Source organism: Hemitrygon akajei, chromosome 2, assembly GCF_048418815.1.
Source record: "Hemitrygon akajei chromosome 2, sHemAka1.3, whole genome shotgun sequence".
Taxonomy (NCBI): Eukaryota; Metazoa; Chordata; class Chondrichthyes; order Myliobatiformes; family Dasyatidae; genus Hemitrygon; species Hemitrygon akajei.
The window spans coordinates 140,058,228-140,076,752 of NC_133125.1; the positions used below are offsets into that span (position 1 = coordinate 140,058,228).

At 47.4% G+C, this 18,525-nt stretch overlaps 1 protein-coding gene across 5 annotated transcripts in view; it reads right to left on the bottom strand.

Annotated features, from left to right (window-relative positions):
* The window catches only part of farp1 (FERM, RhoGEF (ARHGEF) and pleckstrin domain protein 1 (chondrocyte-derived)), a 247,713-nt gene that overhangs the window by 29,980 nt on the left and 199,208 nt on the right, over window positions 1-18,525 (bottom strand). For all 5 annotated transcript variants that reach the window (XM_073028410.1, XM_073028391.1, XM_073028373.1 and 2 more), the window contains exons 19-20: window positions 3,123-3,253; window positions 1,665-1,733 (exon numbers count right to left, since the gene is read on the bottom strand). In XM_073028410.1, the coding sequence (XP_072884511.1) occupies window positions 1,665-1,733; window positions 3,123-3,253 (200 nt within the window). The remainder of the gene's footprint in view (window positions 1-1,664; window positions 1,734-3,122; window positions 3,254-18,525) is intronic.

The following is an 18,525-nucleotide window of genomic DNA, read 5'->3' on the forward strand; positions in this document are numbered from 1 at the left end:
TTTTGGGGGTAGGTTTTTGACAGTGTGGGAGGGGGTCATCCCTCAGCTCCTTTCCATGGTAACTCTAGCAGATCTTTGCCGTCCACCTGAGAGAGCGTGGAGCTGAGCGTCATGTCCAATATTGCTCACTTGGTGCTGCTAGGTGTCACTGGCGTCGGAAGATCAGGGACCCACTTGTTGATGGTAAGTAGTGTCACGTACAGAGAGACAGTGAAAAGCTCTGTCTGTACGGATTATCTGATACACAAGTGCATCGAGGTGGTACAAAGACAGAAACTAAACAAAATGCAGAATATAGTTTTACAGTTACAGGGAGTCCAGTGAAGGTGGACAAATAGGTCCAAGAGAATGGAGAGATCTCCATTTAAGTCTAAGAGAAGTTATGAGGTTAAGAATGATTATTTTCCCTTACATGCAATGTAGAAAATGAATCTCAAGGAGTAGATGGTCACATATATGTACTTTAATAATAAATTTACTTTGAAACTTTGACTTTGCGTGGAGTTGCCATGTTCTCCCTGTGAGCACATGGGCTTCCCGGGGTGCTCCACTTTCCTCCTACTTCCCAGAGGCGATCAGTAGGTTAGATACTGTTATGAATTGTCTGTAAGGTGTAGGGAAGTTATAGTAGCTGGATGGGAACATGGGGGTGGGGAGAACGAATAGAAAATGGATGAGTGTAAATTGGTAGTTGCTACAAACTCTGCGGGCCGAATGGCCTGTTCCTGTGTTGTCGGACTCCTTGAAAACATAGATGAAGGAATATGAAGAAAATGTCTTACACATTAACGCCTCATTATACGCAAGGAGCTTCAGAGAGGGTGCAGAGGAGATTGCTGCCCAGATTAGAGAGCATGTCTTCTGAGGATAGGTTGACTTGAGCTCGGGCTTTTCTCTTTGGAGAAGAGGAGGATGAGAGATGACTTGATCGAGGTGTACAAGCCGATAAGAGGCATTGATATAGTGGGCAGCCAGAGACATTTCAGGGTGGATAATGTTAAAGTGATGGAGGACAGAGGCAGGTTTTGTTTTTACATGGGGTGCGGAGGGTGTGTGGAATGTGCTGTCAGGCACGGTGTTAGCGGCACATACATTAGAGACATTTCACAGCCTTGCAGGTAGGTCTATAGATGAAAGAAAATAGAGGATTATGTGGGAGGGAAGGGTCTCGGAGTACAGGCCCTTTTGGCACATCATGGGCCGAAGGGCCTGTATTGTGCTGTACTGTTCTATGTTCTGTGAGCCTGGCAGTACGTACTTTCAGAGGCTTCTATCTTCTGCCCAGATGGAGGGGAAGAAAAGAGAATGAGGAGTCTTTCATCATGCAGGCTGCAGGAAGACTAGACAGTCAGCAGATGCAAGGCTGGTTGGTGTGATGGACTTGGCTGCATTCACAGTTCTCTGCTGCTTCTGGCAGAGCAGTTGCCATACCAGGCTGCAAGGTATCCAGTTAGTTGCATCTGTGCAAATTGGTGAGGGTTCATCGGGGGGACATGCTGAATTGCCCACACTGACCGAGGAAGCACGTGGTTGAACCAGGACAAGAAACTGACGGTGTTTACACCTCAGAACTGTAAAGTCTCAACCACCTCAGCATCGTTGACACAGAGAGCAGATCGCCAGGAAAGGGTTCGCAATGTTGAGGCTGATATATTCCAACTTACCAGAAAGAACATCCTTTGCTGGAGACCCTTAGCGGACAGCTTGCTGAGACACCCCTGACGAATGAATTCCTTCAACCAACAGAGAGAGAGAGAGAGAGAGAATGAACTACAGGTGAGAGACCGTACGTCACATCAAACTGAGCGCAGCGGATGACCGGCTCCCAGCCAAGGTCCTTCCTGAGACCCATCTTATTTTACAGCTGGTCTCCACGGTAACGGCTTCTGCAATAATGGTGTCAGTTTCCACATGAACAGGGTTCTCTCTTAACTCCTGGTGCTGTCTGTGTGGAGTCCACAAGTTCTTCCTGTGGCCACATGGGCTCCCCTCCAAAACAGCCCCAGTTTCCTCCCACATTCCAACAATCTGTGTGTTGGTGGGTTAATTGCCCCCTTTGTGTGGGTGAAGGGTAGGGTCAGAGGGGAGTGTGGGTAGAATAGGTTTACAGGAAATAAATGGGGTGATGGGATTGTTCAGATGTAGTGAGGGGTCTTCTCCTCTGTGGTTTGGGGTGGGAGAAAGGCTTGGGAGACAAGACAGGGTTTGAGTGAAGGTCTGGGAGATGGCAAAGAGCTTGGGAGAGGAAGGGTTTGGGAGATGGGAAAGGGTCGGGGAGACAGTGGGTTTGAGGAGGTGATGGAAGGATATCCCAGATCTTCAGGCCCAGACCACACTGACACCGACCACATGCAGTGAGATAGCTGAGGCAGTGCTAACCTCAGCCCTCATCATCCCTCTTTTCAGTTTCCACCCAGGTCAATGAAGCCGTGGCCTCCCCTACCCCCGGTCACCCACCTCACGCTCACAGCATTCCTTATTGACAGTCAGCAGAGACTCGGTGGGCCGAACGGCCTGTTTCTGGTGCTATCCTCTCTCTAGGCCTCATTGAAAAGGAGTTGCCAATCGGGGAAAAAAAACACCTTTGGGGATATGGGAGGCTGCCGGCACTGGATTCCGGAGCAACAAGCCCAAAGCTGGTGGAACTCAGCGGCAGAATTATTTTTCACAGACGAGAGAGGGCAGAAGGCCAGAAAGGGGGCATCCTGAGGAAGGAGAGTGTTGACATGAGAAGGGGGTCATTAGTAGGGGTGAGAGTGTCAAAGGGGCAGGGGTGAAGGTGGAAGTGACAGAGGGAGAGCTTGATGTAATCAATGCCCAGAATCCCTTGAGGGCAGAGAGCCATTATTTTTAAAGTTAGGAGAGGTAAATGACCCTGCCTCACCCCTAAATACTGTCCGTCTCTCCTGCTCCACTTGCAGTCCTGATGCTGGGCAGGGTCTTGACCCTCCCTCTCGTCTCCACAGATGCTGCCCCCGGGTGTGTGTTCCCCGTTCCACAGCCCCTCAGCACCCATTCCTGGACAGGCCCAGGCCCCCGGCAGGAGGAGCAGTATCACAAGCACCGCTCTCCCATCACACTCATCTTGCAATGAAAAAGTTATTCAACGCGAGGGACTTTACCCTTCCAGGAATCACCAGATCGTCGATGCCGATCAGATCCCTCTTCAGCTCCACCAGCTTCTGGAAGTTCTCCATCTTGATCATGCTGCCATGCAGCTGAGCAGCCATTTCCGCCACCTCTGCCAGTGCCGCTGTCAGGGCGAGAGAGGGGGAGAGGGAGTGAGGGATATGCCTCGCTTTTCTGTAACGCCTTCCGCACCTCAGGACGTCCCACTCCTCCATGGCAGCCCGTTCACACACAGCGAACTCCCTAACAACACCACTGTGATCTCAGCCGGGTCATCTGCATTCGGTGCAGAGGTGGGGGGGGAGCAGTAACGCCTGGTAGGGTTCCTGAGTCCAACAGTGGCCACGGGACCCGTTACACCACACGGCAACCCCTCACCCCCCGGAGTGTATGCCTGACTTTCCCCCTCGCCCTCTGTTATCAGACTCCTGAAACCGCAGAGAGTTGTGGACACCGCTGAGCACATCAGGGAAACCAGCCTCCCCTCCCTGGACTCTGTCTGCATTTCTCACTGGCTCAGTAAAGGACCCCACCCACCCCGGACATTCACCCTCCAGCCCTCCCCCATTGGGTGGAAGAGAGGAAAGCCTGAAAGTACATACCGTCAGGCTCAAGGACAGCTTCTTCCCCACAGTAACCTGAGCCTTGAACGGACCTCTTGTACAATGAAGCTGAACTTCATTGTGCGCCCTTGCGTCTGCCTGCACTGAACTTGCTGCACGACCGTGACACTTCGCTCGGTGGCTACTCTATTAGGTACAGGAATGGGACCAGCTGTGTTCTTCTGCCGCTGTAACCCCTCCACTTCAAGTTTGACGCGTTGTGCACTCACAGATGCTCTCCTGCACACCACTGTTGCAACGCGTGGTTAATTAAGTTACTGACGCCTTCCTGTCAGCTTGAATCAGTCTGGCCATTCTCCTCTGACCTCTCTCATTAACAAGGCAGTTTCACCCACAGCATAGTTTTTTTAAAAAAAAATTCATATCATTCTCTGCAAATTCTAGAGGCTGTTGACCGTGAAAATCCCAGGAGATCAGTAGTTTTTGAGATACTCAAATTCCCCGACAATCATTCCACAGTCAAAGACACTCAGAACATAAAGCAGAACAGTACAGCTCAGGAACAGGCCCTTCAGCCCACAGTGTTGTGTCAAACCAATTAGATTAGTGATCAAATGGCCAACTAATCTGTTCTGCCTACACAATGTCCACATCCTTCCTCACAATTACGTGCCTATCTAAACCTCTCTTAAAAGTTCCTAATGTATCTGCCTCCACCACCACTCTCTGTGTTAAAAAAACTTGCCCTCACACCTCCTTCGAAATTACCCTCTGTCACCTTCAATGCATGCTCTCTGGCATTGGACATTTCAACCTGGGAAAAAGATAACTGTGTATCTGCTCTATCTCTGCCTCTCATAATCTTATAAACCCCTGTCAGGCCTCCCCTCAGCCTCTGCCACTCCATAGAAAACAGCTCAAGTTTGTCCAAACTCACGTGGTAGCACTTGTCCTCTAGTCTAGACAGCTTCCTGGTAAACCTCTTCTGCACCCTTGCAAAGCCTCAACGTCCTTCCTTTAGCGGGGTGACCAGAACTGTATGCAAATACTCCAGGTGCGGCCTAACCAGAGCTTTGTAAAGCTGCAACATAACTTCCTGGCTTTTGAGCTCAACGCCTCGACTAATAAAGGCAAGCATGCCATATGCCTTCCTAACCACCCCATCAACCTGTGCCTGTTTCCACTTTCGGCGAGCTATGAACTTGGACCCCAAGATCATTCTGCTCATCAACACTGTTAAACATCTTGCTCTTAGAGTAGTTCCCCATGACATTATTCCCCCTTTCTAATGTTTGCTCTGAACAACATCCAAACTCCTTGACCATGTCTGCATGCTTCTATGCATTGAGTCGCTGCCACATGATTAGATATTTGCATTAGCAGGCAGACGTACAGGAGTAGCTAATAAAATGGCCACTGAGTGTATGTTTTTCCTTTTACTACCTTGATACAAAATCCTTTCACTGTACCTCAGTAAATGGGACAAAAAACAAACCAATTAGAACGTTGTACCATAAGAGATAGGAGCAGAGTTAGGCCAATCAGCCCATCGAGTCTGCTCTACCATCTGGTCATGGCTGATTTATTATCCCTCTCAACTCCACTCTCCAGCCTTCTCCCCACAACCTTTGACACCCTTACTCATCAAGAACCAATCAACTCCTGCTTTAAAGAGGAACCCAAAGTGTTCAGGCCTCTAGCACAGAGTCTGGGTTTGTGGCTCTGAAGGGGAGGTGGGAGGAGAGAGAGGGGACTGCAGTTAGAGGAGTAGAAATCAGATTCTATGGACATGGAAGAAACACCCTGATGGTACGTTGTCTCCCAGGTGCAAAGGTCAGGGAAGTCTCAAACCAGGTCCATGGTACTCTAAAGGGGGAGATTGTGCAGCAGGAAGTCTGGTACATACTGATACCAAAGTAGGAAAAGGGAGGAGATCCTGAAGAGAGAACATAGGGAATTAGGTAGAAAGCTGAAAAACAGGGTAGTAACTTCTAGGTTGCTGCCTGGGCCACGTGCCGAGAGTAGGACGATCTGGCAGATGAATGTTTGCAGTAGGCAGGGTTTCAGATTTCTGGATCGTTGCGATCTCTCCTGGGGAAGGTATGACCAGCACAAAGGGAACGGGTTACAGCTGAACCTTGTGGGTGTTCACTTGAGCTGCTGGGGAGGGCGGAAACTAAGCCGGGAGGGGATTGGCACCGGAGTGACAGGGCTGAGGGTGGGGCTGACGCTATACAATTAGATGCAGTGTGTAGTGAGGCTGTGAGGAAGGACAGGCAGATGACAGGACAACATTGCAGCCAGTGGGATGAGTTGAAGTGTAACGTGGGAGCAAAATCAAAAAAGGTGATGAATACAGGACTGAAGGTGTTATATTTGAATGTATTCAGTATATGGAATAAGATAAATTATCTTGCAGAGCAGTTAGAGATTGGCAGTCTTAACATTGTCAGCATCACTGAGTCATGGCTGAAAGAAGATTATATTTGGGAGCTTAACATCTGAAGATACACGTTGCCTCAAAAGGACAGACAGGTAAGCAGAGGGGGTGGGGTAGTTCTGTTGGTTAAAAATGAAATCAAATCCTTAGGAAGACGTGAAATATAATCAGAAGATGGAGCGTCCTTGTGGGTAGAGTGAAGAAACTACAAGGGTTAAAATGAACCCTGATGGGAATTATATACCCGTGTCCGAACAGCAGCCAGGATGAGGGGTACAAATTACAACGGGAGATAGAAATGCATGTCAAAAGGGCAATGTTACAATACTCATGGGGGATTTCAATACGCAGGTAGATTGGGAAGATCAGGTTGGTGCTGAATCCCAAGAGATGGAATTTGTAGAATGCCTAGGAGATGGCTTTTTAAGAGCAGCTTGTGGTTGAATCTACCAGGGGAAAGGCAATTCTGGATTGGGTGTTGTGTAACGAATCAGATTTGATTAGGGAGCTTAAGGTAAAGGAACCCTTAGGGGCGAGTGATCATAATATTTACCCTGCAGTTTGAGAGGTGCGATAGATACTCAATGTCCTGGGCAGGAGATCTCATTTTCGCTAATCTCACTTTCTAAACACATTTTGTAAGATCAAAAATAATGTAAGTAAACTTCCAACTAACCCTTTGTATAGTTTCTGGTTGTAAACACATGTGCTGACATTGGAGACGGTCTGGAGAAGGTTCACAAGAATGATGCCAGGAATGAAAGGGTTAATGTATCAGCAGTGTTTGATATCTCTGGGCCTGCCTGTACTCATTGGAGCTTAGAAGGATAGGTGTGTGATGGGATGAAGATCATCACCGGATGCGGTGCAAAGCGGGGGGCGAACATAAGTGGAGATGTGGAGAAAGCGAACCAGCTGAACAACTTCTTCAACAGGTTCGACAGCTCAATCTCATCCTCACCGCAGAAATCCACACCAGGCTTACTTCCCTCACAGGAAAATAGCCACTCACAGGAGACCTTGCCCACGCCCAGGATTACGGCTGCACAGGTGGAAGGTCAACTGAGGAAGATCTGTACCAGCAAGGCGGCTGGACCGGATGGAGTTTCCCCACGATTATTGAGGGCCTGTGCGACTGAGCTGGGAGAACCACTACAGCGCATCTTCAACATGAGCCTGGAGCAGAGAAGAGTACCCAGACAGTGGAAAACATCCTGTATTGTCCCGGTACCAAAGAAACCACAACCAAAGGAGTTGAATGACTTCAGACCTGTTGCCTTGACGTCGCACGTTATGAAGACCATGGAGCGGCTGATAATACAGAATCTGAGGCCACAAACCAGGCACGCCCAGGATCCTCTTCAGTTTGCGTATAAGGAGAAGGTGGGAGTGGAGGATGCTATCACGTATTTGCTGCACAAATCACTCTCTCACCTAGAGGGGGTCAGTTGTGCTGTGAGGATTACATTCCTTGACTTCTCTAGTGCCTTTAACACCATCCAGCCCAAGATCTTAAGGCACAAACTAACGGAGATGGGAGTAGACTCTCACATGATGGATTGGATAGTGGACTACTTGACAGATAGACCTCAGTGTGTGCGGTTGGGAGACTGTAGGTCTGACACGGTGGTCAGCAGCACAGGGGCGCCGCAGGGAACCGTACTCTCTCCGGTCCTGTTCACCCTGTACACATCAGACTTCCAATATAACTCGGAGTCCTGCCATGTGCAGAAGTTCGCTGATGACACGGCCATAGTGGGGTGTGTCAGGAATGGACAGGAGGAGGAGTATAGGAAACTGATACAGGACTTTGTGATATGGTGCAACTCAAACTACCTGCGTCTCAATATCACCAAGACCAAGGAGATGGTGGTGGACTTTAGGAGATCTAGGCCTCATATGGAGCCAGTGATCATTAATGGAGAATGTGTGGAGCAGGTTAAGACCTACAAGTATCTGGGAGTACAGTTAGACGAGAAGCTAGGCTGGACTGCCAACACAGATGCCTTGTGCAGGAAGGCACAGAGTCGACTGTACTTCCTAAGAAGGTTGGCGTCATTCAATGTCTGTAGTGAGATGCTGAAGATGTTCTATAGGTCAGTTGTGGAGAGCGCCCTCTTCTTTGTGGTGGCGTGTTGGGGAGGAAGCATTAAGAAGAGGGACGCCTCACGTCTTAATAAGCTGGTAAGGAAGGCGGGCTCTGTCGTGGGCAAAGTACTGGAGGGTTTAACATCGGTAGCTGAGCGAAGGGCGCTGAGTAGGCTACGGTCAATTATGGATAACTCTGAACATCCTCTACATAGCACCATCCAGAGACAGAGAAGCAGTTTCAGCGACAGGTTACTATCGATGCAATGCTCCTCAGACAGGATGAAGAGGTCAATACTCCCCAATGCCATTAGGCTTTACAATTCTACCGCCAGGACTTAAGAACTTTTTAAAGCTATTATTAATGCTTTTTGAGATAGTGATTTAGATGCATATCATATTTTTATCATATTTTACTGAGTTAAGTATTGTATGTAATTAGTTTTGCTACAACAAGTGTACGGGACATTGGAAAAAAAGTTGAATTTCCCCATGGGGATGAATAAAGTATCTATCTATCTATCTATCTAGGGTGGATCTGACTGAATATTCAAAGGCCAAGATAGAGTGGATGTGGAGAGGATGTTTCCCATAACGGGGAGTCTAGGATCAGAGGGCATAGCTTCAGAATAGAAAGACGTCATGTAGAACAGAGATAAAGAGGGATTTCTTTTACCAGAGAGTCGTCAAAGAAGCCAAGTCATTAGGTATATTTAAAGTGGAAGATGATTGGTTCTTGATTAGTCAGGGCATAAAAGGTTACAGTGAGAAGGCAGGAGAATGCAGTTAAAAGGGACAATAAATCAGCCATGATGGAATGGTGATGCAGACTCGATGGGCTGGATGGCCTAATTCTGCTCCCGTGGCTTCTGGTCTTAAATATACACAATAACTTGGCCTTCAGAGTCTGTGGCAATATATTCCACACATTCACCACACTCTGGCTTAAGAAGTTTCTCCTCATCTCTGCTCTAAAGGGACATCCTTCTATTCTGAGATTGTGCCCTCTGGTCCTAGACTCTCCCACTAAAGGACACATCTTCTGTATGTCCACTCTATCTAGGCCTTTCAATATGCAGTATGTTTCATTAAGATCCCACCTCATTATTCCAAAATCCAACGAAGATTATGGTTCAGTCACGTCTATAAAATTACCAGTCATCTAGGCAGGAATTGAACCCACAACTTTCTGTCTGCAGGAACGGAGGAACGCCTGAAGGGCTCTGTAAGAACAGGTCTCCTGTGTGCAGTAGTCAACGGGAAAGAGTAGCTAAAGTGCCCAGGAACATAAAACTTAATTCACACTTCTTCTTTAAGGGGTATCCCTTTGACACCAAAGAACTTTCAGATTTCTGAAGATTCGGAGTCTCTAAATGTGAAATATATGTGCATTCCATATATGCTGTCTAATTACACTTAATGATCTCTAAACATTAATTGGTGCAACTCCAATATGCAGCATTGCAAGAGGCTGCAGAGGGCCGACTCCTTCACAGGCACCACCTTCCTTGCTACTGAGGACATCTCCGAGAGGCGACATCTATCACTGAGGACCCTCTCCATCCAGGATGCCCTCTTTTCATTACTACCATCAGGGAGGAGGTACCGGAACCTGAGAAGGGCACTCCTGGACTGAGAAGCAGCTTTTCCCCTCTGCCATCAGATTTCTGAACGGTCCTGTTTTTGAGCTATTTATTGTGTAATTTATAGAAATGTTTATGTTTTGCAATGTGCTGCTGCTGCGGAACAAGTTCCAAGACATACATCAGCAATTACAAACCTCATTGTGATTTCGGTTTAACCTCAGCAACGCGATGCTTGGTGGAATGTGCATTGCCTGCCACCTTGTGGTGATCAGCAAGCACTGCAGCTGCACATCTCACGCCCCCTTCCAGAATCTGGTCCTATAGAAGCTGACCACATCATGCATTTGCCACTCCAGACCAAGAGTAAATTTCTTCCTCGATGAACTTATATGGTGCAAAACCATCCAGCTATGATACTGCACAGCAATCTCACAAGAGGGCAAAGAACTGGCAGCTGGATTACACAGTAGGGCTGAGACAAGGAACAGAAGACAGAGTGCTGTTCAAATGCACAGCAACTACAGAATTCCATCCTCGTGAGGCACAAGTGGTGACGAGGAAAGCAATTGGAAATCAATTTGATTGTCTAGGCACAGTACATTAAGTACATAGAAACACTGTACAGGCCTCTCAGCCCATAATGTTGTACCGACCTAGACAAACCTACTCCACAGTGAATCTCAGCCTTTCTTCCGACACAGCTCACAACTCTTAATTTCCTTCCATCCATGTGCCTATCTAAGAGTCTTTTAAATGTCCATGTCGTATCAGCTTTACAAGTATGCACAGGTGCAACGAAAAACAGGCACAGAGCATCAAAGTCATGACATCAAAAGAAAAGCATAATTAGACATAAATTATACACGACAGATTACCAATAGATTAAACAGAAACACAGTCAGTGGTCATCGTGCTCTGCGCTGCTTGGCTCAAAAACCGAATGGCTGAAGGGGAGTAGCTGTTCCTGTACTCGGTGGTGTAGGACTTCAGGTTTCTGTACTCCTGCTCGATGGGGACCTTTGGTAATAAGTGTTGCCTCCTTGAGGCAGCACCTCCCATAGATACTACCAACGTAGGGGGGGGGGGGAGATCTTGTCCACGGTCATAAAGGGGATCAGAATAAGAGAAACTTTTCTATGTTGTGCAGCACAGGACAATGATGGGACCACTCGTGGAGAACTATGTACAGTTTAGCTCCCTGTGCTTCAGGGAGGGTGGTCTTGCACTGGAGATTCATCAGGTTGGCTCCTGGGTATGAAGCTGGTGACACTTAAAGAGAGGTTTGTACTCACGGGAGAGGCAATCTTATCGAGACATTTAAGGTTTTGAGGGTGGGGGCTTTACAGAATAGATTTGAGGAGTGTTTAAACCAAGAGGGCACAGTTCCAGAATAAGAAATCACCTAAATGAGACTAATATCGGCAGAAAGTTCCCTCAGTAGGTGCTCAACTCATAAGACCATAAAATATAGGAGCAGATTTGACATATCTTTTCCCTGATTCAATCATGGCTGACATTTTTTCTCAACCCCAGTCTTCTCATAATCCTTAACCCTCCTTAACCTATTAATCTCTGCCTTAAATACTAGCAATGATTTGGCCTCTGTGACAATGAATTCCATAGCTTCACCACGCTCTAGCTAAAGAAATCCCTCCTCATGTCTGTTCTAAATGGATATCCTTGACTCGTGGGCTTCCCCATGGGTCCTAACCTTACCTATTGGAAACATCCACTCTATGCAGGCCTTTCAGTAACCAGAGGCTTTCAATGAGATTCCTCCTCATCCTTCTGAACACCACTGAGTACAGGCCTGAAGATGCTGTACATCCTCAGATGCTAAGCTCTTCGTTCCTGTGACTCACCACCTTTTAGAGGCGGAGTCATGAACACAGGGAAAGTGGCGATCGATCCTGGTTACGGTGGAGTCACGGGTTGTGGGGAATAGGCAGGAGTACATAACAGAGGCAACCATCAAATGGAAGCAGGAACGTTGGGCAAAATGGTCTGCAGATCCGATTTCTGATGTCGTGTCCATAGTGTCTTGCAGGAGCATTACACTCTATCTGCACGAGGTGAGAAGTGCGCCACACACTCACTCACTGTGGGAGACAGCCACATGCTACAAGATGAAGCAAAACCCTTCATTACCAACCAAAGGTAATTAAAGTTTGTGGTCTGGTCTCTGGATGCTCAGGTTCTGCAATAGCAGATCACTTCTTGCAACAACCTGCAATTACATAGCACCTACACACACAGAAACAAAATCTCAGGATTCTTCACTGGAGCGTCACAGAACCACATTTTACAGCCAACTTTGGTCGGGATCGGAAGAGATTGGTTTGATGGAGGGTTGCAAGAGGAGAGAGAGGTGGAGGGAATTCCAGAGAGGAATCAGTCAGCTGGAGGAACGACCACTGTTGGGGCAGCAGTGGAAATTTCCAGAAGCTTGGATCTCAGAGGTTTATAGGGCCAGAGGAGGCCAGGAAGGCAGAGAACACAGAGAGGGAGGTCAATAAGATCAAGGTTTTCTTTAACTAGGAGCCAATGTGGTCCAGGAGGGAATGGCAACCATCATTTAGGACCCTCACTATCTGGGACATGCCCTCTTCTCATTACTAGCATCAAGGAGGTGGTACAGGAGCCTGAAATCTCACACTCACTGATTCAGAAACAACTTTGTCCCCTCATGCATCAGATTTCTGAATGGTCCATGAACTCATGAGCCAAAATCTCTCTTTACCACCCAATCTACCTGTGACACCACTTTCAAGGAATTAAGGATCTATATTCCTGGAACCCTCCATGAGGACCTTGTTGTGGTTTGCAGGCTTGTGTGCCTCAATGACCCAGAGAACTATGCTGGCTAGAGTCAGGGCTTTATGCTTTGGCTCTTGGTAGGGTCACCCATGCCAAACAGGTCAAAGGGTAAAGGCCTGACTAAGGGTGGTCCACCAATCCTCCAGGTTTGGGGGTTCAGCTGAGGGCTAACAACCCTGACTGGTTAAACAAAACTGTTACAGAAACGGTAAGGAAGAATCCTTCTACATCTGAGTGCAACAGTACTCCTGAATCTCCACCTGGGACTTGTATGGCTGATGGCAAACGGAGAGGAAGCTACCGACACGATGAAAGGAAGCAGTGAACGCTGCCTGAGATGGAGAACCTTCACTGCTGCCCTAAACTCCAGTGGTGTAACAGGTAAAAGAAGACAAATTCCTACATCCCTTGGTTCTACCACACTCTTCAGTGCTCTACCGTTCACTGTGTATGTCATCCTTGGGTTTGTCTTTCAAAATGCACCACCACACTTGTCTGCATTAAATTCCATCTGCCGTCTTTCAACTGGTCCAGATACCGCTGAAAGCTTTGATAGTCTTTCTCACTGTCCATTATGCCTCCAGTCTTGCTGTCATCTGCAGACCTACTGACCTGGTTAACAGATTGTTATCTAATCATTTACATAAATGACAAACAATGGATCCAGCACCGACCGATCCCTGTGGCACGCCTCAAGTCCCGCCCCCTCCCCGTCAGAGAGGCAAACACCTACAACCACTCTTTGACTTCTGCCACTAAACCAATCTATTACCTCATCCTGAATGCAAAGCGACTGAACCTTCTGGACAAGCCTCCAACATGGGACTTGCTAAAGCCGTCCTAGACAGTGACCACTGCCTTGCTCTCATGAACCTTCCTGGTAACCACCTTGAAAATTTCTAGAAGATTGGTTAGACACAGCCTACTACATACCAAGCCAGGTTGACTAACCCTAATCAGTATCTGTCTATCCAAACACTTAATATCCTGACCCTTAGAATAACTTACCCACTACTGGCATCAGGCTCACTGGCCAGCAATTTCCTGTCTTATTCTTACAACCTTCCTTGAACCATGAAACATTAACCAGCCTACAGCACCTCACCTGCGGGTAGTGACGTTTTAAATTCCTCTGCCAGGGCGCCTGCAATTTCTACATTAGCATAAGGAGACACTTTGTCAGGCCCTGGAGACCGTTGCACCCCACTTGCCTCAAGACAGGAAACGCCTCTTCTTTTGGAATACAGATACTATTTTTGGACCTCAGTTCTACAGATTCTGTGTCCATCCCCCGAGTAACTACAGATGCAAAAAAAATCCATTTACGGTCTCCCCCATCTCTTTCGGTTCCATGTATCGATGGCCACGCTAATCTTCAAGTGGACTAACTTTGTCCCTTGCTATCTATCATTAATATATCTGTAGAAGCCCATGGGGTTTTCCTTCTTATTGTAACTTATAGTAATCTTATAGTAGACATATAGTAATATGTCTTACACTGCCGCAAAACAACAAACTTCACCACACACAGAGTGAGTGATAAAAAGCCTCTTTCTGATTGTGACCTCTGGCACAAGGTTCAATCAAACCTGCTGCTTCAGGAAAACTATTCAAATTCCACTCATTTTCTCAGCTGCATTTGCATCCCTTACACGACTAAAAAACAAATTAAATTATTTTTTAAAAAAAGACTGACATGCAAAGAGAAGGTTTATTTAAATTTTTTAAAAGCCACTCTTTGATCCTGTCAGTAGAGCGTTATGGTCTCTGATCTGCCGTTGGAGCGGGCAGCCGAGATGCAGAATAAAACAGTGTTACACCTGGAGACAACTCAGTAGTGGACTGACGCAAGTTGCTGCTCCAGAACACGTCAAGGATATAACACAAGTGATTGCAATCTATCCCTCAGGCTGGTGGAAAGATTCAAATTTGCAATTAGGCAAACAAATCTGAGCAGAAATTAATCCCATTCAGGGAGTTTCAACCTCCTGATCAGTCAGACCTCCAAAACTGCTCAGTGAAATTTTTGCAAAACACCAGATGGCCAAATAAACATCATTAAAAACGCAGTTATTTATAGACACTTCGCAATGAAATTGCTCCCTGAACAATATCTCTACACTGTGAATATACTGAGCTAAACCAGCTTCACATACTGAACCTTAATTATGATCATTGCTACCGTGCTTGCAATAATTAAACTTCCCTCATCTTATCTCCCAGGTTTGTGCCACTGCATCGTGGGGGGAATCCTCACTGGCTGTGCCATCTCCTGGTATGGAGCCACCACTGCCCAGGAATGGAAAAGGGTCCATAAAATGGTGGAATCAGCCCAGGACATCACAGGCAAGACCCTCCCCACCATTGAGCATTGCCACATGAAAGCAGTATCCATCACAAACACGGGAAAATCTGCCGATGCTGGAACCAAGCAACACACACAAAATGCCGGAGGAACTCAGCAGGCCAGGCAGCATCTATGGAAAGGAGTAAACGGTCAACGTTTCGGGCTGAGACGTCGACTGTACTCTTTTCATAGGTGCTGCCTGGCCTGCTGAGTTCCTCCAACATCTTGTGTGTATTACTAGCATCAACCATCATCAAGGACCCCCACCATTCCAGGTCATGTCCTCTTCTTGCTACGACCATGTGAGCAGGAGGTACAGAAGCCGTGGGTCTCACATCACCAGGTTCAGGGACAGTTATCGCCCTACAACCTTTAGGCTTCTGAACCAGTGTGGATAGCACCATTCGTAATTACTCAGAACTGATACTACAACCTACACACTCACTTTCAAGGACTCTTTACAACTTTTTTATTTGCACAGTTTGTCTTCTTTTGCACATTGATTACCCGGTATTTGGCAGTTTTTGTTTATGTATAGCTTTACATAAATTCTATTCTATTGCTTCTTTCCCCTAAAGTGCCTGTAATAAATTGAACGTCAAGGTAGTTTATGGTAACATATACATACTTTGATAATAAAGTTACTTTGAACTTTGAGACTCCCAATCCACTGATGCCTATTCCCTCCTAGCAGCTTCCTGGTGCACAGTCCCAGACGGATCCCATTAACGGCAGCATCCCTACAAAGCCTGACCCTCTCCATCTTGGTCGTCAATCTACCCGTTTAAAATAGATATGCGTAAACGTATCTTTATTGAAAAAAAATGGAGGGGAAAGAGTGGGGGAAGGGGGAGGGGGAGGGGAAGGGGAGGGGGAAGAGGGAGAGGGGGAGAGAGGGAGATGGATGGGAAGGGGGGAGAAAAGACAGTGGGCAGATACACGTGTGGTTTGTGGGGAGAGGGGAGAGAGGGAGATGGATGGGAAGGGGGGAGAAAAGACAGTGGGCAGGTACACGTGTGGTTTGTGGGGAGAGGGGGAGAGAGGAGAAAAGACAGTGGGCTGATACACGTGTGGTTTGTGGGGAGAGGGGGAGAGAGGGAGATGGATGGGGAGGGGGGAGAAAAGACAGTGGGCTGATACACGTGTGGTTTGTGGGGAGAGGGAAGGGGAGAGGGGGAGAGAGGGAGATGGATGGGAAGGGGGGAGAAAATACAGTGGGCAGATACACGTGTGGTTTGTGGGGAGAGGTGGAGAGAGGGAGATGGATGGGGAGGGGGAGAAAAGACAGTGGGCAGATACACGTGTGGTTTGTGGGGAGAGGGAAGGGGAGAGGGAGCTGGATGGGGAGAGGGAGATGGATGGGAAGGGGGGAGAAAATACAGTGGGCAGATACACGTGTGGTTTGTGGGGAGAGGTGGAGAGAGGGAGATGGATGGGGAGGGGGAGAAAAGACAGTGGGCAGATACACGTGTGGTTTGTGGGGAGAGGGAAGGGGAGAGGGGGAGAGAGGGAGATGGATGGGGAGGGGGGAGAAAAGACAGTGGGCAGATACACGTGTGGTTTGTGGGGAGAGGGAAGGGGAGAGGGGGAGAGAGGATAAAAGACAGTGGGCAGATACACGTGTGGTTTGTGGGGAGAGGGAAGGGGAGAGGGGGAGAGAGGGAGATGGATGGGGAGGGGGGAGAAAAGACAGTGGGCAGATACACGTGTGGTTTGTGGGGAGAGGGGGAGAGAGGGAGCTGGATGGGGAGAGGCAGGAGAAAAGACAATGGGCAGGTACACATGTGGTTTGTGGATGCTCTGGTGCCACTTTACTGACAGCTGGGTGGACTTCTTCTGAGGGGTGATCTTCTACCAGAGTCCTGGAGTCATATAGTAGTGCAACAGGCCCTTCGGCTCAACTGCTCCATGCTGACCAAGATGCCCATCTAAGCTAGTCCTACCTGCTCGGCTATGGCCTGTATCCTTCTAAATATTTCCTGTCTATGTACCTGTCTGTTTAAAAGCTGTTATCATACTTGCATCAACCATCTCCTCCCTTGATCGTTTCACATACCTCCTTCTGTATATAAAAAAAGTTGCCACTCAGGTTCTATTAAATCTTTCCTGTCTCTCACTTTAAACATATACCTCGTAGTTTTTGATTGCCTGGGCCTGGGGAAAAGACTGAGTATATTCATTCTATCTAAGCCCCTCATGATATTATACACCTCTATAAGGTCACCTCTCATTTTCCTACCAACCAAGAAATAATGTCTGTTCAACCTCTTCCTGTGCCTCAGTCTCTCATGTCATGGCAAAGCCTTGTAAATCTTTCCTTCACTCTTTTCAGTTTAATAACATCTTTCCCATAGCAATACCAGTACAATCACAGCACACTGTTTCACTGAGGCTTACTTTACATTAATTTACCAGAGAGTCACAATGCTCCTACACTGATACCAATTTCAGGCACATAAATAGATATAAGCATCGTGTTTCCATTCCACTGACTTTAAATTCTACAAAGAAGAGCAAAGGCATATCATGGTATCGAGTCAACTGTGTCAGCAAACATGCTGTAACCAAATCATCTGTTGGTGTGTAGTCACATGGACATTGGACGAGTGTTTGTGCACAAATGGACAAATCCACACCAGAGATCATGCATAAATGCTTCTTCAAACAATCCAACCCAATCAAGTCCAACACAAACCAATCCAACTCCATCTAGTCCAACACAAACCGATCCAACGCAATCAAGTCCAGCACAAACCGATCCAACCCCATCTAGTCCAACACAAACCGATCCAACTCCATCTAGTCCAACACAAACCGATCCAACCCCATCTAGTCCAACTCAAACCGATCCAACCGCATCTAGTCCAACACAAACCGATCCAACCCCATCTAGTCCAACTCAAACCGATCCAACCCCATCTAGTCCAACACAAACCAATCCAACTCCAACTAGTCCAACACAAACCGATCCAACCCCATCTAGTCCAACACAAACCGATCCAACCGCATCTAGTCCAACACAAACCGATCCAACCCCATCTAGTCCAACTCAAACCGATCCAACCCCATCTAGTCCAATACAAACTGATCCAACCCCATCTAGTCCAATACAAACCGATCCAACCCCATCTAGTCCAATACAAACCGATCCAACCCAATCTAGTCCAACACAAACCGATCCAACCCCATCTAGTCCAACACAAACCGATCCAACCCCATCTAGTCCAACACAAACCGATCCAACCCCATCTAGTCCAACTCAAACCGATCCAACCCCATCTAGTCCAATACAAACCGATCCAACCCCATCTAGTCCAACACAAACCGATCCAACCCAATCTAGTCCAACTCAAACCGATCGAACCCCATCTAGTCCAATACAAACTGATCCAACCCCATCTAGTCCAATACAAACCGATCCAACCCCATCTAGTCCAATACAAACCGATCCAACCCAATCTAGTCCAACACAAACCGATCCAACCCCATCTAGTCCAACACAAACCAATCTAACCCCATCTAGTCCAACACAAACCGATCCAACCCCATCTAGTC